The sequence below is a fragment of the Equus quagga genome, chromosome 4, assembly GCF_021613505.1.
Source record: "Equus quagga isolate Etosha38 chromosome 4, UCLA_HA_Equagga_1.0, whole genome shotgun sequence".
Classification (NCBI taxonomy): domain Eukaryota; kingdom Metazoa; phylum Chordata; class Mammalia; order Perissodactyla; family Equidae; genus Equus; species Equus quagga.
In genome coordinates this window covers 135,627,987-135,649,917 of record NC_060270.1, presented here as the reverse complement: position 1 = coordinate 135,649,917, position 21,931 = coordinate 135,627,987, and the positions used below count along the sequence as shown (strand labels likewise).

Genomic DNA, 21,931 nt, shown 5'->3' with positions numbered 1-21,931 from the left:
TTTGTACTGATGTGTGTTTAATTTTCCGTGCCTTGCTGCATTCAGCACCCCTAGGATAGGCTCAAAAGGACAGAGCTGGAGGATGTAGGATCCTGAAATGAAATGTAAATTTGGAATGTAATTGGGAACCCAATAGGGAGGTTTAAATTTCACAGATGGGGTCTTGGTGGTACAAGGTATGTGAGTTTTGAAGTTATTCAATCTTCATGCGTGTTAAAATGTTTTAACCCCTACCAGACAATGTTTGAGAGAGAAGAATCTATTCTTCTGGCTATTGTGCGTTAAGTAGAGAGATCAGAGTGCTTGAAGTCCGTGGATTTTTAAAGGCGTTTAAAACATTCTGAAAGAATGGCAGACTATGACCCATCTCTCGGGTCATGCCAGCAGCTCCACCTGAACAGAGGAAGGTATGTAATACAGGACTTAAATGGCCTGACACTGGCACTACAATATTGAAGTGACTGTTTCAAACATGCAAAGTGGTGAAGGCTCAAATGCTCAGGGTCTACAAGAAAGGCAAAATCTAGGAGAAAACATGATCAGGTCTAAACAGTTTTTAGCCTTCTTTTCTGCTTCTTTTCGGTGACCTGGGAGCGTTTGCTATGTGCTCAGGAATGTGAGCTGTCTTAACCCCGACAGCAATGTGGGCGAGCGAGCCAAGGCTGAGTGGTTGGGTCCAGCCCTGACAGGGCAGGTGCACCCCGACCTGGAAAACCCATTGTTTTTCTGTCGCAAGAATTATTTGATTCATCTTTAAAGCTGTCACATAGAAGCTGACATTTTTTAGTGTCGAGCCAAATCTTGCTACACAAAATTTGTGCGAAGTCTTTCTGTCTTGTGAAATATAAATTCAGGGCTTCAGATGGAGTAAACGGATTGCAGTCCTGAACATTTATCTTATTTGAATGAACAACTCTTCCTTCCTTCCAGAGTGTGACTTAACATTGAAAATTCCTATTAAGTCTCTGGGGACACCCAGAGACCTCAGGAGCTCTCTACAGAGACAGCAAACATCCTCCTGCACTTGGCAAGAGAAGCACCGCTGCCTGCATGACGTGCAGACTCAGCCGCGCAGGGCTGCTCTGCAGAAGAGAAGGAAGGGAACCGCGGAACCCAGGCAGCCAGAAAACTTGTTAATGTTGAGCTGAAAACAAGCATTTCCACTTGAAAGAGGCCGACAAATCGGAGGACACATGGAAGCTGGATGGAAGCAGTGCTCAAAGTGAGCAGTCCTGCTGTCAAAGACACGGGACTCGGGGCTTCTTGAGTTTGACTCCAGATCCATTCTCCCTTCCTGAGGCATCAGTCGCCCTTCACCACACAGCCCGGTGCTTCTGGGGAGCTGGCCACACCCCAGCTCCAGGACGGGGCTCGGCTCGGATTAGTCTATCTAATTCGTTCATCTCATTTGCTGCTCCCTCCCCTGCTCTGATGGTTGGTGTAGGGACAAGCGTACCGGCAATCTGGGCCAATGATACGCAGGGTCCTAGCAGAGACTTCTGAGAAAGCTACTTGCTCCGCGTGGATACTGCCTGGAGAGCTTCTCTTTTCTTCTGGACAGGGTGGGGGACGGACTTGAATCTTAGGAGCGAGGTAGCCATTTGCCACCATTCTGAATACACTGTCAGCCCAAGGAGGAAGGGCGAACTGAGATAATCAAGAGAAAGGAGCTGCAGCCCTGATCAAACTGGACCCAAGGCAGACTTTGAGGCTGGACTTTTCAGTCACCAAACCAATAAATTCTCTTTATTGTTTCCACTAGGCTGAGCTGAGGTTTATGTCACTTACATGAAGGGTTCCAAACTACCACGTGGTGTCTAAGAAGATGGGGGAGCATATCCATCTATATGTATGTAATGTACTGGCAGGGGCCATTGTGAGACATTATTTTTTCTGAAAGGACACTTGTCCCAAGAGAAACAGTATTGTACAGAGCTCTGTGCCACAACCTCTGGTCTCTAAAGTTTTCTTGAAAGTACTACACAGTACACAGTTTAATAATAAGTGGGCCTATCAATAAAAAAACGAGTCAGGTGTCAAATGCAGCATATTTTAATTTGTTTCAAATAAAGCAATATATGTATATATATTTTTTTCAGAAAAACACCAGATGTTAAATTCTACAAAAGCGCATGTGTCTTCAGCAGATCATGTTTGTCTGATCAATAAGAACTGGTTTTCAACATTAACTCTAAGGACGATCAATGGACTGACATCACTGCTACAACATCGGTTGCTACTGAGCCTCTGACCTTTAGCCACATCTTGATTTTCCTAACAAATGAGTAAATACTGCCTGGCTAAAATGCTGCAATGTCTGGATGAGAAAAAGCGTCAACAGATCAAGCAAAGCCATGAAAGTTATGAAGCAAGCTAGAGCTGATTATCAGAATTAGTAAAAATGATTAAGAGAGGATGACACAACCATACAGGGTTTGTATACTCTGATTGACTCTCTTTTGGCAGCAAGTTGGGTCAGCACCTCGGGCAGGGAACCAAAACTGAGTGAAAACTCTTTTTTCTCTCCTAGCTCAGGCCACCAACGTCACAGCTGGGACGGAGAGAACCGCGGCATCTGTGGCAACTTCTATTCTCGTGGGGCAGAGATTGCACTGTGAAACCCTAGCCACGTTACCCCGGAAAGGCCTGGCCTCCGAGTTGTCTGCAGCGTGCTGCCTTCGCCGGGGCTTTTCCGAATGGGCTGGGGCCTCGGGGGTCTTTGTCCCCAAGGGGGCCTCTTGGTTTTTGTTGCTGCCGCCTTTGTTTTTGGGACGGAAGCCGTTGTGCGGCTGTCTTCTGTGTTCATGGCGGTTGTTGCCCTTCGCCATCGGATCTGCTTCATTGCCACTGCCCTGTGGCTTGGCAGACCCATTTAGCCTGTTGTTATGATACTGTGGATTAAATCTTCGTCTTTGGCTAGAAGACCCATTCTACCAAAAGAAGAAAACAGATAGGTGTTAGACACCAATGAACCACAGACAACATCGCTAGACATTAGGGAAACCAAATCTCTAAGCCACAGGTAAGCTGTTTTACACCCCAGAAGAATAAGACAACATGCAAATGAGGTCAAGCTGCTAAAATCCTCAAGCTTAAAAGAAAAGCGGACTGTCTTGTAAATGGAACTCCAAGAAAATTACTGATGTTGAAAGAGAGGTTATAGCAGTAGATGACAGGCAATCCAAGAAGCAGGCCAAATAAAACCCATAAAGTGAGCTTAAAATAGAACAGAATGAAATGTAACACAGAGGCTGGGCAATGATGATTTGTCTACTATGAAAATTTCTGGGACATTCTGTATAGACTATGAATTCTCAATGGATGTATGAGGAAAATGATCTGTTTGTAATTGTTCTTCTCTAAAGCAGTTTTTCTATTTTATTTCAAAACAAATATCATAGTTCAGAAATGCTGTCCTGGGTAAACACAGGGACGAGTGCAGCTGGCACATCTTAGTGGGATGTAGAGGTAATGTGTATTTTCATAGAGGTACCTAGCTCCTCTTCTCAACTTTTTGCTGTTCTCAGCCAACAAACTCTGAAGCATTGTATTGAAAAATTATCAACCTTCAACAAATCAGTCACTAAGAACATAAATGGACGAGAAGAAAGGAAGCAACAGGTTAGCCTGTGCGTCCCTGTAGGAGGGAGGGCTTCTGAGCTCCCTGAGGTCAACAGTAGCCAGCACTTACTGAGCGCTCACAGTGTGCTGGGCACCAAGCAAGGTACCACCTCATTCCTCAGCGCCATCACCCTTTAAGAGAGTTGCTATTACGTGCTTCATTTTATAGATGAAGATGACGAATTTAAAGGATTTGCCCAAGGCCTACAGTCTGAAAATGGTGGAGCCATTCCCATTTCATACTGTCTCCTGATAAGAGTCATAAACAGGTTGTTACATGAACACAGACTTTTACTGAAAATCAAACCTCTATTATCAAAATGTGTAATTTTATGAGTTACAAACATACAAAGTTCTTAATTTGTGCGTTGTGACTGGCTGGGATAGGTTTAGGGCACACCCACCCCTGCTAATTTGGGGCTCAGCGCAGGAGTGCAAAGGCAGGCCCATGCACCATATGCTAGAGCACTGCCTCTGGCTCCACCCACATTGTGAGGGGGCTTGGCACACATGAACGTGGACACTTCAGCAGGCATAGCTAAGCTTCGTCCCCACTCCCACAAACGAACACCCTCTGGACCTAGGGTTGTGCAAACTGGCGGTATGGTCTGCTGTCAACATGATGTATCCAGGGAAGTGGCCCCCACAACCCCCGAGAGTAGGCTTGGGGCCGTGTGGGAACAGAATTTCAGGATCTGGAGTATTGGAGCGCTTTCCAGAAGGGAGAGTGCAGATTCTGGGTAGTCACATCTCCTCAGTCTTGCTCCAGTCTCTGGGGAGGGCCGTGGCTGGGGGAAGGCCAGGAGGATGGCTCCAAAGCACCCGGCCCAGCACAAGGGCCCCCTGCCTGGGTCTATGGGATCTGGCTTAGATCCCTAAGTATGTTTCAACCTAAACAAGCCATCGCCTAAAAGGCTTTGCTGAAAATGACAAACGGTGAGCCGAAAAAGTCTCTAGGTGGATAGCATTTAGTCTGGCCGCCTTTGTTTTTAAAGAAATTTGTGAAAGGGAAACTCAGACTAAATTTTAGACTTAATTTTAGTATGGGATTTAACAAGGAGCAAAGAACAAAAGCTGTGAAGATGTATTTAGACGACAAGTAAAAATGGATTTATTATGATCTTCAATCTAGGAATATATGAAATGCTCCTGTCAAAGTGCTATTTCAAAGTTCATGAGGACATCTGGGGCCAGCGAGATGCCTGTCCGGGTCATTAATGAGAATTCTGAAAAATGAAGACCACAGAAGCCAACAGGGCACTTAGACCACCGGCTTTCTGGAATGATTACAAAACAGTCTCTTCATTGGGGCCCTCTCTCGGAGATCATGAGAGGGGTCTTTATGGCACACCCAACTTCTGCGTCATCAAATCCCACGTCTGTTCATTCTCTAACGAGGAGGGGGAAACCGCTGCGCAAGGAGCCAGTGGAGAAGGAGGAGAGAAGGAAGACTTCTCTTTCAGGGGTCATGGTAGATAAGAAGCGATAGTCATTTTGAGATTATTCTCTTTACTGAAAGCCCAAGAGAAGAGAGAGAAGCTTGAACTAACTTTGGCCTCTTATTGGTAAAGTAGACATAAGTGGGAACTAAGTGCTCTTAAAAAACAAACGCCAGAGATCCTCTCACTAAGTGTCAGTGGCCAGGTTCTGAATCTTGTTCCCACATCTGTGCGTCCCCTTCACCCGGGGAAGACCTGAATGGGGCCACTCAAGGTCACGAGAAGAGCGCTCTCATGCAGGCGGACTCCGCCGTCAGGAGTGGAGAATGCCACTTCCTCCGCATGTCCGTGACACCCTCCGCCGTGAAACGCGGGCAGGGTGGGCCAGGGAGCCCCGTGGGGCCAGGCCGTGCTGCTGGGATGGGAGAGCCGGGGTGTGACGCCGGGTGGCTCAGCGTCCAGCACGTCGTGCTCTTTCCCTCCTCTGCAAGCGAGTGGTTTTCCCCTGCCGGCCGAGCAGCAGGGTGTGCAGGGCCCCTGAGGGCAGCGAGGCCCTCCCCAGCCGCTTACCTGCTTGTGAGCCGGCACGGCCTGGTGGGAGGAGTCGGCGGGGCTGGGAAGACTGCTCGCCAGTTTGGGGTTTGGCGCTTTACCCTCGGAGGGCTTGCCGTGACCGGACGGCTTCCGGGCGAAGCTGCCCTGCCTGCCGGCGGCGGCGTGCGCGCTCAGCAGCGGCAGCAGGGAGCTGCAGGGCGTCCGCGAGGAGTAGCTGTTCTTTGGATGCGTAACTGCAACGAGAAAGCGCCAGGCGTTGCGGGCTGTGCCGCCAGCCCCGCTGCCTCTGAAACCCACGGGGAGACGGAGACATCGGCAGGAGCCTCAGAAAACCATCAAGGAAAGGGTTTTTTGAAAGTTGTCGTTTGAAAGGGTCCCTTGGCACCTGGAAACCACCAACGTTCCTCTGTGACTTTGATTACAGCATCATCATCCAAGTCGGGAGACGTTTGTAGGAAATAAAACACACCTGAGCAACAGTAAGGTGATTCCCTAGGTCCAGAGCCACCAAGGGCAGGGGGATGATAAAATCTGGAAGCCCCCTCGGTCCTGTCCACAATGCACTCTGCTCTGGGGTGCCCTGACCAGCCCCGTGCTTGCTGCCCTTGTCAGAGCCCATACCAGGCGGGACTGCAGAGACAAAGACCGGGAGGTGCGTGGACACGTGGCCCGGGAGCCACTAGGTTCTGAGAGCACGGCGTGGGTGACGCTGGGAGTTAGGAATCTTGTCACCTGGGTCGTCCATATGCCCTGATGGTGGGGCCAGCCTGCCAACGCAAGAGATGCTCAAAAGCCTCTTCTATATTCCATCAGAGCTACAATATCCGGCCTTTTATCAACCCCGTTTCTACAGCCCCACCGCAAATCTGCACTGATTCCCGTGATGCTGAAGTCAGCGCGGGTTCATTAGACAGACCCCACGACTCAGGCAGGTCTGCTCCACGTTTATTATCTCATTCCCGCTGGGCTTGAAAGGGTGGTTTCGGATGGGATGATTTCTAGGTGATCATGCTGAGTTGGGGCCGGAGGGCATCAATTCAAGGATAAAGGTTCACTGGAATTTGACTGCCACGCCGGACAGCAAGAATCTTAAAATTGTCACCCATCTTTAAAAGCAATTTTCTCTGCTACGTGTGTTGGATCAGACTTAATCCTAGGGCTCTTCCAGAGGATTGGGGGCGACTAGGAGGGATCACACAACATTAGAAATAGGAAGCACAGGGATGTGTCTCTAGTCCCTTTGTTTTATATGGAAGGTGTGACAGCATCTTGGGGCTGTCCAACATGACCAGGGACTTCAGTGTCTCCTGTGCTCACTAGACTCAGTGTCATGGGGGTCATTACTTCTGACCACTATTGTTGGTTCAGGAGCTGTGGGCTCTCAACAAAGCTGAGAAGAAAGGGGCCTTTTAAGGACTCTTGTCTCCCACAGGGAAGCTGTCTTTCATGGGGGACACTCGGAGTTTAGTAAGGGATGGTTCCTCCCACTAGATGGCTCTGGAAGTGCTCTGGAGGAAAGCAGGTGGAGCTGCATGCCCACCCCCCTCAGACCGGTGACAGTCACTGGGCATCAGGGTCTCACTCATCATCAGGCTGAAGTGGAAACTGGATGGGCAGTTAAGTTTCTAGCTGTGAACCAGGCTGTGCTTTCTTAGAGATAGGGCCAAAGCTGGGCGTGGAGAATGGCAAATGGATAGACTTTCATAAGGGAGGTGGCGTACAGAAAAGAGATAATTTATAAGAAAAGCAGTCAGAAAATCAGGTAAATTGCCTAAGATATGTCAAGGAGGATGCTCACAGCAGTGTTATTGAAATGGTACTGGAAACAACTAAATGTCCACAATCAGGGGACTGGTTATCTCAATTATGTTTAAATAAATTATTGGTTAAATATATTGACGTGGAAAAATGTCTACCAAATATTGTGAAATGATAAAAGCAAATTATATTACTATATGTGTATGTAGGACGGATAGTAAATTATAATATGTACTATAATACATAATTTACAGAGTAGATTATATGTGTGTAAAAAGTGTAAAGGATACACAAAAGTAATGTCATGTTCTATTTAATATAGTTCTGTAATTTTTAGATCAAGCTTATATATATATATATTTGTGCATGCGTGTGGGTGAGTGTGTGTGAGGAAGACTGTCCCTGAGCTAACATCTGTGCCAATCTTCCTCTATTTTGTGTGTGGGATGCCACCACAGCATGGCTTGATGAGTGGTATGGATGTCCATGCTGGGGATCCGAACCCACGAATTCCAGGCCGCTGAAGTGGAGCGTGCAAACTTAATGCCACACTTATATTTTTTTTATACTCAGAAAAATAAAAACAACTTCTACTTTGAGAAAAAAGTGCACCCAAATCTCAATTTTTCAGCTGACTATTGGAGGCTGTGGATATCCCAGGGCCCTCCCCAGTTTTTCCTCCTTGTGGCTGTCCTGAAAGCCATTTTCATGCTCATTCCCACCTCCCCTGGGGGTGCGCTGGAGTGGGGGGAAAGTATCAGCCAACTCTGTTGTACTTTAGCTGCTCTAATTAAGGCTTAATAGTGAACAAGATGAAAGCGGCTGGGCGAGTGAAGTCTCTTATTGTCTGCAGACGTCACTCAGCACAGAGAGCCAAGGGAGAGGCTCCGGGCGCTGCCGAGCAGCACACACAACAGCTGGGCCCTTCAAAACAACAGCCAACTGTTCCCAGAATTCTCAGGAAGACTCCCTCTCAGTGAACAGGGCTCTGCAGAAGCAAGCTATTTGAAATCAGAGAGGCAGTTTATCTGGCAGTGCTTAAGAAAAGTTTGCAGAAGATAGAAACTAGTTGACCTGTTCCGTTCCGCTTAATAAATCCTGGGGATTTACTGATGGGCAGTGGCATTTGAAGACTCTAAGTTCAAATCATGACATTTCTAGTGACTTGTGTCATGATCTCAGATTATTAAATCTCTTTAGACTTCACTTCAGCGCTCCAGGGGGACCGCATACCTGACATTTCCCATATACGCCAAACGGCACCAAGCAGACTCACACAGAGCTATTTAGCAAGTATGCAAAACTCACTTTCTCCGCAGAGCATGATTTGGGCCTTTAGCTGTTCAATGTCACAGGAGAATCGGGCAGCCTTCCCGAGCTCTTCGTCATATTTACGCTCGCTGACAAAGTGCTGGAGGAAAGAAAGAACACAGGAGCCCCACAATTACAGAAATGATCAAGGCACACTGCAGATCCATTCACTCTGCTCTCCGCTCCTCTGACGGTGTGAACCAGCTGGGGAATCATGCCAGCTCGGTCAGTGTGAGGCTCCATTAACCCAGGCTTGGTCCTGACCTGCCTGGAGCATGATCAACTTCTTGTTCTAGAATATGTGGGGGTCCTGTCTTTCCCCTGCCTGGGCTGTGATACAGTCAAATCGTGTGTCTGCACTCATCTCTTTAACTTTAGCATCCCTCGCCCTCGTTCTAACGCTTCACAGTCTGCTGCAACTTTCCGGGTTGCATTCCAGCAGGGTCTTCCTAATTTGGCCAATGGTATTAACCCTCAAGAGCAAACATGTCATCATTCCTAGACATCCATCTCTATTTTAATAGAGAACCAAGAAGTCCCAAAAGCTTAGTATCTAGAAAACATTATCTTGAATGGTAGAATTTCAAGTGCTGTTAAAAGAAGTGGGAAAGAGATTATTTTTCAATTCGTTTAAAGTTAAGATCTACGTGTAGATGACAGAGTGAGAAACAGAGAAGTAAATATGACTCAGTCCCTCCTTGAGTTTACCAGGGAGTTCAGCACATGGCAAGGCAAACGCATACCACTAAATACAACAGAAGGTAGAATGCAGTCGGTGCATTAGGATTATAAAAGAGGAAAATTATTTCCTACTGAGGGGATAGGAAAGAGTTATGTAAGCGGAAGCGTTTGAGCTAGAACATTAGAAAAAACTATTGAACCCCTACCAGACATAGGCCAAATTCTTAACAGATAATCTCATTTTCATCTGATCACGTTAATATGAAGTCACTACTATTATTATCTCTAATTTACAGAGGGGAAATCAAGGTTCTAGGAATCTAAGAAAATATGTAATTTATCTAAGGTTGCAAGATCTAGACTCTTTCACCCCAAAGCCTGTGTTATTAACTATTTTATGTTGAGTGGGATTATGATGGGCAGAAATGAAACTTGGCAGATAAGTAGATTTCAACAGACCAGGAAGCTGGCAACTCCATATTCCTCACCTGCTGTTCTAACAAGGGGAAGATGCAAGTTGAGATATATACACTGGAGTCCAGTGTGGATTTTATTCCGAGGGGAAGGGTGGACCATATTGGGGGAGACCAGATCTGCTCTGGGGATATAACTCTGGTCTGAGGGTGGATGAGCAGGCTGGAGGGAGGCACTGGAGGCAGAAAGGCTAGTTAAGAGGCCATGGCAATTGACCGGGTGGGAGGCAACACAGTCCAGAAGAGAAGGTGAGAAAGGAAAGACCTCTGGAGCTTCTCAGTACCCTCAGAGGGGTCCTTGTCCCCATAGGGCTCCTTTTCATGCCTAACCAGGACGGAGGTGACTGAAAAGTCACTTGCCACTTTCTACCATATCCAGCCAGTTTTATGACTAGATGAGCAGGCAATCCTACTTATAAAGCTGGCAGCAACTGTGTCTTCAAAGTACTCTGGATCCCAAGAAAGAAGTGGTTCAGAAGCTGGAGTGCACGTGCATGTGTGACGTGTTTAGTATACTGGGGATAAAGAGGAGGATAAGGGGGAAACTTGTAAACTCTAACTGCCCAGTTTGTTGTAGAGACTTGTTTTTGCCTTTCTGGTAACTGCACCCCGTGCAGTTTCGAAGCTCCAGGGTCTTGGTGGGTCTGTCAATCAAGACCTCTCTTGGCCAAGTGGTGGATGTGACCCAAGTGGAGGTGTAGCAGAATCTCTCTTTAGGATTTAAATCAAGTGGGGTGGCACAAAGGCTCAAGCTGCCTGGTGGTCACTGCCTCTGACAGTGCCCTGGAGAGTGTCTGGTAATGACTGCCTATGTTACCTGGCGACTGCCTGGGTTTCTGCCTCATCGCAGCCGGGAGTCTTCAGATCACACTCGGCTTTGGTGAGCTACACTCAGATTCTTTCAAAGTCTACTTGTTCTTGAGGTTGGCCAGGCTCAATTTCTGTTGCTTGCAACTGAAGAAATCTAATAAATACATATTTGTGGGTGGTATTCTTAATAAAAGGGCAACTAAGCTAGGAAAGGATGTAGGAAAGCAGGCTCCACATATTGTCCATTCTGTAAAATCTTCACTTACACTAAGTTCACACTTAGTGTGTGTTCACGTGTGTGTTTATAGTCATACACATAAATTACGTATGGTGAAAAGAATATCCCCATCCCAGCTATAATTCACAGTTGACTGCATTTTATTTAGGTCAGTCTCCACTAAGAAAATAGCTTGTACCTCTCCCCTGCATTAACATACCCCTTTGAATGGCAGTATGCTTCAACAGAGTGTCTAGATGGCCCTTCCCCCTCCTGTATGCTCTAGTCCAACTTTGTGAAACAGAGCTGGGTGTATGACATTAGAGCCTCAGAGAGCAGCACTCTATGGATGCAAAACAAACATAATGAGGATCAGATCTCTGGCTCAGGGTCCAGGCTGTGATGTTTTAGAACTGACCTTAATTTCTGCCCTGAGTTCGGCCAGCTGCATCTCTGCCATCTGGCTGGCTAGATCGGTAAGCCTCTTCAGTTCTTCTGCTTTCTTCTGACGAGCAGTCAGGATTTCCACTGCCAAATAAGAAGGAATAATACGTTAGGGCCAGCGATTTGAGCATACTCAATGACCTAATTTCTGGGATCAGTGCTCCCTCCACAGACTGATGGCTTTGCCGGGCCATGGCTTTGTGTTCTGAGTTCGTCACCGAGGTGGCTTTGCCCTTGGTGCTCATTACCAACCACCCATTTCTGGATGTCCTTATCCACCAATCCCCAAACCAAACACATCCTTTCTGATTCACCGAACACCCACAATCTTCTTCATTTTCCTCACTGGCATCTGATCTCACTTACTTCATTTAGACTTTTAAATTTGTGCATTACTCAGAACAGCTAGCTCCAAAAAAAGACACTTATTAAAATCCTCTCTGAATGCATTGCAAAGATAGGAGTCCATTAAGCAAACCCATCTTCTGTATGTGCTGTACTACGAAATTCTAACAGCATCAGACCTCTGAACTTTAACACATGTTCACTTACGGCAACTAGCTGTGTTATTGGAATAGGACATAAAAAGTTTACCGTATTAGCTTTCTGTGAGCTAAAAATGTCTGTGCTTTTGATACTCTGCAGATATGTTTCCATCCTGCAACCAGAGAGAAGTTACAGACCAGAGAGTCTTGTCTTTGTTATAAGTGTCCCCAATGAAACATTTCAAGGGTGAGTGACAGCCTGCTTGAACTGGATTCATGTGGACTCTTTAGCATCTGCGCATGCAGAGAGGACACATGGGAGCTCTCTGGCTCCACATTTCACACATCTGTCACATGAACCAAAGGTTCAAGGAGATGTAGTTGCCCACAGGTTAATTTGTGCATGTGCGTGTGTATTTCCCAAAAGATCATGGAGCTCAAAAGCAATGCATATAAACACATCAGGTGAGATTTAAATGTGAAGTTTGATCTTCCAATAGATAGACTTGTGGTTCTTTAATTCAATCACACATGAATAGCCCTCATTTCTTTTGGACAAACATTTTGAGTTATAAGAAAAGAGATGTCTATCTAACTAAGAGGATATCGTGTCGAATTCATATTCCATTCTGGGTTGAACAAGGGTCAGCTGCTTCATTAGACCAGATTCACAGCACACATGCAGAGCCAAACAATGTGACTTCTGATTTTAAGAGTTCTTAATTTATAAATGTCAAAACAGTCACCCCAAAAACCCCAAAGGAAGTTCAGAAGCAATCAAGAGTTAAGATTTCTACAAACCATAAACCATTCTTTAGACAGACTGAGAAATGTCATCTTTTTATGCTGACCAATTTGAGATGTCAATACAATAAGTAATCTGTAACTTTTAAAGCCTAATTATCTGCCAAATGATGCTGATCCTGCTTGGATTATTTACCAAGACTTCCCTACCTCCCATTTACAATACCATGTAGCTGGGCAGAGGCTGACTGACCTGGGCCTGGCGGTCTTGCAGAATACAGAGGAGCTGGTGAAAAACTTGTCCCCATGATGGGAGTAAAAGGAATTCCTGTCTGAACATAGGACACTGTATTACCGAATGATGTCCCAGTTACCCAGTCAGATCAGAGGTCACAAAAAGGTGGCCCACTGTCACTTTCGGCTGCAGAGTACATATGTTTTATTTGCTCCACACGTTACTTTTACGAATTAATTGCCTACATTTGAAAATGAGGAGATTCTATTTGAAAGCTGGATTTCTGGCTTCTCTTAAAAGATTGACGTTCTGGCCACAGTTGGCAGCATTTCCACGTGGCAACAGTTGGCTAGAACTGAGGAGTTGTTCCCCTTTTCAGATAGAGCATGGTGCCCAGTGTGCCATGGTCACGCCCTGCTCTGCTCGGCTCATTACTGTTTCCTGCCTGGCCCCTGTCGGCATCTCCGATCACAGCAGACACTGTACATGTAGTTGTTTGTGTCCACGACACCTCGGGCCTGGTTCACAGTTGGTGCCCAATATATGACCTGAGTGAAGGCCTGAAGGAGTGAATCAGTCCAATACTGAAAAGGAATACGCAAAGAAGGATGGAAGTTCCTTTTCTACAGGGGCCACTTAAGAACGTCTGGGACTCATACCTTTGATTGATTATTTTTTTGTTTGCCATTATAATTCAACGTAAGGTTGAGACTATGATCTTGAGCAAGACACTGAAATGAGGTACTCTCCTCTTGCAAAGATAAAAAAGAAATTCGGAAGGCCCAGACTTGATGGGCAGAGATAAAAGGTCAGCAGACCTTGAGTGATGGCACCATTAAACAGGTCTGACTTTTCTTAATAGATCATCTGTGGGACTGGTGGCAATTAGGGGTAATCGCTCTTTTTGATTAACTAGAACTTGGGCATTCACACCAAACAAAAGATTTTTTAGAAATAGATATAAATGGGCTCTAAAATAGGAATGCAGGTGCAAGATCACCAATAAATCTGAGTTTACACTCATGCAAATGTGCATGGAAATGAATACTTTGCATCAGCAAGTGTTGCCATGAGTTTTACATATAGTCTCATTAACATTTCAAAGCCTTTCATTATGAAAAAGCCTTAAAACTTGAGATCTAAAGCCAATATTCTTTGGAGGGGGCAATATTTTCACCTCAAAAACATCAATCACAGAAACAAAAAGAAAAACAAAACCAGATCAGATCCTAGAATTTAAAATAGAACCGTAAGTATGTTTCGAAAACGCCATCCTTGTGGAAATCTGTAGAGGGAGACAGTTCCACACAGCTTTAGATTTTCACTGCATTCAGGACGTGATTAATATTATTTAGGTACTTTTATAAACAGTATCTGGAACGCTGACATCCTTTTCTCAATGGGATTTATATATTCCTTCAAGTTTCTAGAACACATTGGAAGCTTGTTCTTATTGCTTGAACCATGGAAGATTTTAGGGCTTTTCAAGTAATACTCCTTAGCAGAGGGTGCACCCGAACCCCTGGGGGGCCAGAAGCCGGGGCAGAAGTAGGTTTTCAAGCACAAAGATTCTTTGAAATCCTTTTTATGCCTTAAAAGCTCTTGCGAATTTTGCATTTTACTTCATAATATGTCTGTGTTCCTGTTAATATAAAGTAATGTTCTCTTCCCATGTCTCTAGTAAATTTGACACTCCACGAAGAAGCCTCTGTAGGCCTTCAGTTCCCAGGGTTTGCAGACGAGGTGTGAGGCCGTGCACTACTGCACGCCGAGCTGCTTCATCTGTGGAGTGTGACAGTCACGCACACATGAAATAGGCTATGTGAAGTGTTTAGTACAGTACACTCAAAAATGCTAACTACAAATATCATTAATAAAATGAGATGTATTCATCTAGAATACACTTCTTTTGCAATTACTAATATTGGATCCCATAGCCCATAAACACTGAAGCAGTTACAATCATTCATTTAACAAATATTAGGAAGTACCTACAGTCTTCTCAGCATTGTGTTAGGTACCATGAGGGACAGAGGAGCTTATGTTATAATTGAGGGAATATGGTTTATAACATGTGCAGGAAATGGGAAATGTGGAAAATGCTCTTGAGACCATAGATGAGCAAGCTTAAGATGGTGGTTGTAAAGACAGTTCAGTTCTTAGTGGGGGAAATTCAATGGTTCCTTCCATCTGTGGAGAAGACACAGAGCTGACACAGCAAGTCACCTGAGAGATGCCACAGAACCCCTCTGAGGGGGCTGGACTAACTTCTTTACTAATAAGCGCCTTTCCCTTTTGGCACACACAGTGTGTCAGCACTGGGCTGAGCACCTGCCACGTATTTTCTCCTTTTATTTTTACAATAACTGTTTGAGATAGAACCTATTCTTATTTTCCCTTTTCTGATAAGTAACCTGAGACTTGAGAAGTTAATAAAATGGCTCAGGGTCACACAGCCAGTAAATGGGTGGAACTTCGATTTGAACTCGGTTCTGCTTGCCTTTAATGCATGCGAACTGGCTCCCCAGGGCTCTGGGTGGTTCTGAACCCAGGAGCTGCAGCGCCAGTTCCTGAAGCTGGGTGAAGCTTGTCAGCCAGTCTAGCCGTTCCAGCTAGGCGGGACGCTCCACGAGTGATGGCCCCATGCTGTGCTGTTTATCCCAGTGCCCAGCAGTGCAGAGCGAGGAGGAAGCATGAAGTACATGCTTATTGATTGTCTTAAAAACAAGATGCTATCCAGAGATGCTCCAAATTCCACAGGCTTGGCCCGTAATATTATTATCCCAAGAAGGAAGAATGAGCATGTGAAATCTGAAAATCTGAGGCCTTTTGTAAACCTCTTAGAAAGTGATATGCTAGGAACTTTATATTTTGGGGCCAGAGAAACATTTGTGTCCGTTTGGCTGTTATCGTTTTTATCAATAGGACATGAAACGAAAAAGAAAAAATAGGGTAAACCTGAGAAATGGAAAATCCCAAGCCATGTGGTAATCTACTTTTACAGAAATCAACAAATTTCTTAAGAATAAAGTAATTTCACAATCAAAGGGATTGCGTAACTACCTAATATTCCACAGCTTAACCTTGGATCACACTTAGTTTTATTTAATAAAACCTGCTGTATTTTAGATTCTAAAATGTTATTTACAATTATTTAGAAAAATTGTGTAACAAAACCAATGATAGCTATTTTCCATAAAGTGACTATTGAATCATGGCCATGGGCCAGGCAAGAGAAATAGAAAAAGAGTGAAGAACCTGGTCTGAGCCTTCATTCTGGTAAAAAGAAAGGCACTGCAGTCAAAGGTGAAGGAATTTAGCTGCAAGCTGGTTTGGGGGGCAGACTGCCATTTATCTCATTCACCAGATAAAATTTGGGTGAGGATGAAGAATTTAAAACGCCCAGGAGATAAGGATCATAAAACTAAATCCCAGCTGAAAAGTAGGGTCTTAGGGTTCCCGTGAACACAGCCGACTGATTCGGTAGTGGGGGGGCTCAGCCTGCCCACCAGGGCCTGGCGTTGAGTCTGGCTGAGCCATCTTGTCTCTGCTGAAATTTCCAACCCACGAACCTCAGCCTGCTTGGGGTGGCAGACCTGCCCTGCTAGCTGTGGAGGAGCTTTACAACAGTGGAAAGGATTAGAAATAAGTCGAAAGATGATAAAACCAATCAAACCCAGAGTACCAATCTTTTGTGTTAAATTTAGGAAAGTGTTTCATTGGTCAAGACCATCTGAGTATACTCATTATTTAAACAGAGTATTCGGCACCTTGGGCAATCACACTTGTGATTTCAACATAAAACATGTAATTGATTTTCTTTTGAGGTGTTAAGTTGGCAAGTGTCAGTGAACTTGACTAAGCCTGTAAACAGAACTGCAGTGTTTGAAGGAAATTTCATTTAGCACATCTCGGAGTTTTAATTATTAATCTTCGAACAGTCGCTTAAAAGCTTGGCATACTTTGCCCATTAAGTTTGTGAGTCTGCCTTGTCAGGCATCTGAAGTGCCCGAAAAAAATCAGATAGATTAAATTTATAAATGTAATTCAAAATATTGAGGGGAACTTGAGTACATTTCAAATGGGACTCAGTTTTTAGGGGAATTGAATTTGTTAAAATCGAGTTAGTTGCACCTAAGAAAAAACAAGTGGAAAGGGTTGTATAAGCAGTATAGTAAGATTTGTAAGTTGTGAAGGCTTAAAAACTGATGTTTTAAAATTTAATACTAAATTCAGTGTCATTTGAAACCCAATTAAACTGAAGTGGTCCTGTGTCTGCACAAAAGTCCCTGTGGACTTGAAATAACCCAGTTGACACCTGCCATTTGCTGGGCGGCTGTCCCGGCATGGGCTGGGTGGGCACTGCTGCCCTGTCCTTCTGCCACATGAGGTTACTCAGTTTGCAGGGGCTCAGTGACTTGCCTAAGGTTACAGAGCTCATACGCCAGGATTTCAGGGTGAATGTGAGGACCCCCCGAAACCGGGTCACCGTCAGTCTGATCTGTGGATTGTTTCCGACTGGGAGGCCCCTGATCAAACTACCACGTGTCTACTTACTGGCTTCTTCTTTAACTTTATCCATTTCTGCCATTAATGAAACTTCTTTGTCAATGATGCTGGGGGAAACAAAACAAAAACAAAGAAGGCTTAATCAAAGATAAGCTTTCAATAAACACTGGAAGTAAAAGAAAAGTTATTGTCATTAAACAAAATACAAAATTACCATAAATATTTCTATGTTAGAATGCCAGCAGCACACTCTGCCTTTCCAAAAACGAGGCCACGTGGAAGGGATGCTCCCAAGTATTACATAGTGACATCTGCTGATTAAATCACTGTCAGCAAATCTAAAAAAAAAGCCTTTTCAGACTTTCAGAATTGTGCTGCTTTGAATTTAAATTTGGGAATATTTTTGCCCTATGAATTCTAAAGTTCCAAAACAATATAATAAGTTCTTGAGAAGCTGCCACTCAGGGTGTCAAGGCCTGCAGTTCTCAAAGGCCTCTGTGCTGGGAGGGAGGGAGGTGGGCTCAGTTCTGATGCAGGTGGTCCTGGGACCTGCTCGGAGAAATTGGCTCTGGGTCCTCGATCCACAAGCTCTATCATACGAGTCTGTGCCTTCTCATTCCCCAAAGAAGCATTTCAAGGTTCAGATTAACTTTTTTCCATTACATTTATTTTTTGGTTAGTCCTTTGAAAAGCTATTACCTGCATAAAGTAAATAATTATCCATCCAAAAGTGCATTTCTCCCCCATCCTGACTCCTCATTTCCCTCCCAGAAGTAGCACATCATCAGAAATCCTTATATCTCCTTTCACAGCATTTTATTCTATATAAGCATAAAAGTCAGATGTTTCTTTATTTTCATTTCAACCACAGATATTTCAATGTATGTCTCTAAAAGGTAAGGACTTTTGGAGAATATGTCTGTATACTACAATACCTAAAAACATTAACGATAATGTAATGTTATCAGATATCTACTCTGTCTTCAATTTCTCTAACTGTCCCAAACTTTTTTTTAATAGTTTGTTTGAACCAGGATTTAAGTAAGGCCCGTTTGTTGCAATTGCTTGAATGTCTCTTATATCTGTTTTAATCTATAGATTCCCTTCCATCTCTTTTTCTCTCCTTTGCAATTCATTCGTTGAAGCAGTTTGTTCACCCTGTGGAGTTGTCCCAGGTCTGAATTTTGCTGACTGCATCTCTATGGTGTTACTTAACACATTCTCTTATGTTTTGTGTAAATTTGTTAGGAGATGGAGACATTTGGTTAGATTCAGATTTGCTTTTTATTTCAGGAGCAATACTTTGTTAGTTCCACCAGCAGACAACACACTTATAAATATTCCTCCCGAAAAAAAATCAAACCTGAATGTATTCAAATTTCTACATCTCATAACAAAGTCATGGGCAATGCAAAGGAATCTATTTTGTATGGTCTTAGCAGCCACTAATGATCGTTGCCTAGATCAACAGGGTTTGAAAAAAGGGGATATTCAAATTCAAAATGATTCCTTCTTCATTTATTTACTGGAAATCTTCCATAAAGAGAAGCTTTCCCTTATCAACTATTTGGGTTACCTTGGAGTACAGTTTAGGTGAGGCAGGATAAAGGCTCGGCTCTCTCTTTTTATACTGAAAACTGGAAAGTTTTCAAAGTCATAGTTGGTTCCTTAGAATCTTCCATAAGTAACCAGTGAGATTTTGCTGTTTGCGTGGTTTAGCCATGAGCTCGCGCGGGATGCGCCTCTTCCCCTGCAGCTGTCTCCCTCAGTACTGCTCGCATTGCTCCAGCAGACGTACTTTTTTTTCTCCATCAGATGTACTTTTAAAGTTCAGAGTGTGTTGAAAACTTATTTCCTCTTAAGAGGAAACATTTTGTAATATTTGTCAAGGTCAGGAGTGGTTCCTGGGCTACGTCTATAGGAGTTTGGGGCTCCGCATGCAGATGACGTGATGTAAACACTTGGAGAGGAAGGGACTGTGTGCTGAGGAGTTCAGCTCTTTCCAGCCAGGAAGTCCTCGTGGGAAGAACCGACGTGGACAGTGGACAGCAAAGTCTCCGCTGCTGGGCTTGAAGCCCAATCCACCAAGCGTGGACATCAGCTGTCCCCATGGCGCATATGGCTTAAGGTCACGGGACATGATCACTTTGGTGTAACCAGCACATCAGGACACCTGTACCTTATTTATTGACATTATACAGGTATGATGTCAATGTGTTTTAAATCTAGGAAATACAGAAAGGTGCCTGATGGGAAGGAAGTCTTTATCCCATCTCTGTCCCAGCTCACTCAGTGCCCCTCCCTGGAGGCCTGCGCTCTTACCAGCTTCTCACGTTTCTTTCCAGAGACCATCTATTAATAAACCAGCATATATTTGCTAATTGCATGAGATGCTGGGCTAAGTCAATAGGCCTGTGCCCCTGTGACTAGGAGGTATATTTAGCTTCTCTGTCAAGTTCACAATGTAGCCACAACAGAGGCCAAGCGATTTTTCGTTTTTGTGTTCAACAACCCTCTTAGAGGGGACAGTTCTGTGTTAGTTTAGGGAACCAAGGCTACTGGATAAGCTGTTAGGAGAGAAGGTGAGAACCTAGAGATGGGGGTCGGGAGCTCAAATTACAGCACCGTGGTTAAGCTACTCTGCCTGGGACAATGTTTTGAATTTTTGTCCCCTACAGACAGGAAGGCAAGAAGAGGGAGAGAGAAGAGCCAGCAAGAAGGCTGGGCGCTGTGTGGGGTGAAGAGCCGGGGAGAGATCACCAGCAGTGGGGTGGGCAGAAGAGCTGCCGGGAGCCAGGGGGCTGAGACACTACTGCAGGGTGTGCGCCGGGAGGCGTGGTTTGGGAGCCTTGCTGGGGACGTCCAGATCCTCACTCCACTTGGTGGGCGTGCTCTGAACGTGCGCAGGTGTGCGTGCACAGACACTGAGGAGGCAGCTGGGTTTCACGTTTGGGTGAGGGCAAGGCTGAACAGACAGAAGAGGCCACAGCCAGAGGGCAGAGGGAGCGCGAGGATGTTAATCCCCACCCCTTCCCCCAGCCCCGGCACAAATCTGAGAGAGGGCTGTGGCCTTCCAGGGGACCTGGAACAGGAGTCCAGGACAGCTGCTTTGGAACTCGAGGGGCTGGAGACTCCGATTGCCACATGGGCTCCAGGTCATGTGAGACTTGCAGGTAACTCGTGCTCCACTCTCTTCACCAGTGGAGTGAGTGGGCTGCACAGGTTTGGGACGGCTGTACAGGAATATGCCACAGAGAGCTCTAGAAATGGGGAGACTGACGCAACAGTCCTCCATTGGACAAATGTTTGCTGAGTGCCTGCCACGTGCCAGGCAAGGGTGCTGGGGCTGGGATACAGCTGTGGATCAAAAACAAGGATTCCTGCCATCCCTGTGGAGCCTGCATTCTTTGTGGGAGAACTGAGAGGAAGAAGGTGAGAGGCGAGGAGCCGAACTGACTGGGGAAACAGCAAAACAACAGACGGAGGGGAGAGAAATGAGGCTGCCTCAGCCCTCAGTCAATTGGAAGGCTTCTAATTAGTGTCTCCAGGCTTGGAGAGCACGCGATGTACACAAGCAAACACGACCTGCACAGGATACGAGCTCGGGAGTCTGAGACTTCCAGTGGGTGGGAGAGGAGCTGGCTGCAGTGGGGGTCCCCCAGCCCCTCAGTCCCCAAACAAGGTCACAGACCCTGCAGGCTGGGAATGCTGCAGCCTGTGTGTGTGTTGGGTGGGGGGGATGGTGTAAGAAGGGACCTTTGCTAAACTCTTTACCAAGATCAAGGTAAAATTTTTCTTGATTAAATTGGTTAACATAATAATGTGCCTGGAGGGTTTACAAGATGGACATTTCGGGGTGTAATACACATCCCCAGGTCTAACGCATATTAAACAAAGCTGGGTATCCACACAACAGTTAGTTCAGGCCTTCTGGGCTAAAACAGGAGGAAGGAAAGTTACACAATAAATTATTACTCTGCTGAATGCCCACTTGAGGATGCGGAAAAGTCCTGGGAAGCTGGCATCAACCGTCCTTCCATTCCTCCGGGTATTTCAACAGAAGACAGGCCTCGAGCGCTGCAGTCGTTCGAGCACTGTGGTGTGGGCCTGCTTTCAATGCCCCTGTGCGTAAAGGCGCACCAAGGAGTCTGCTGAGTCAGGGCCTGCTCAGACCTGAGGAAGGGAACTCGAACCAGGAGCTGGTGCCGGCTGGAGGCAGCCCCAAATGGCCCTCAAGAATCTCACTGAGGTGCCCCGGAGGGCTTTCTGGGGTCCTGCCTCCAGGGCAGCAGGCTTATGGGAGGGAAGACCGTGGGAAGTGGACGCGGACAGTGAGGAGGGTGAAGCAGTGGAGGCCAGCCTGTCCCCCGGCAGGCTGTCAGACAGCAAGGAGCCAGCATCATGACAGGCTGAGAGCCAGACCAAAGCGCGGGTCAAAGAGGAACCGCGGCTAAACCCTCCCAAATGCCCCAGGGCCGGTGTCACAGCCAGCTGCAGGAGGAATTCCATCAGTGCCATTTACAAGTCCTACTGAAGCTTCTTAGAGGGATGAGGACAGAGACAGACACTGATGTGCTGCCTGCTGGAAGGCAACTCTGCAGGCTAGATAAGGACAGGGCAAAACTCTGGGACGGAGGTACCAGACATGG

General features: G+C 45.7%; 1 protein-coding gene across 9 annotated transcripts in view; it reads right to left on the bottom strand.

Moving 5' to 3' along the window:
- Positions 1–2,036: 2,036 nt before the first annotated feature.
- SPATS2L (spermatogenesis associated serine rich 2 like) overlaps positions 2,037–21,931 on the bottom strand; it is a 165,567-nt gene continuing 145,672 nt past the window's right edge. For all 9 annotated transcript variants that reach the window (XM_046658652.1, XM_046658646.1, XM_046658651.1 and 6 more), the window contains 5 exons: positions 17,331–17,389; positions 11,284–11,393; positions 8,682–8,784; positions 5,631–5,848; positions 2,037–2,930 (listed from right to left, as the gene is read on the bottom strand). In XM_046658652.1, coding sequence (XP_046514608.1) covers positions 2,532–2,930; positions 5,631–5,848; positions 8,682–8,784; positions 11,284–11,393; positions 17,331–17,389 — 889 coding nt within the window. In that variant the 3' untranslated portion in view covers positions 2,037–2,531. The remainder of the gene's footprint in view (positions 2,931–5,630; positions 5,849–8,681; positions 8,785–11,283; positions 11,394–17,330; positions 17,390–21,931) is intronic.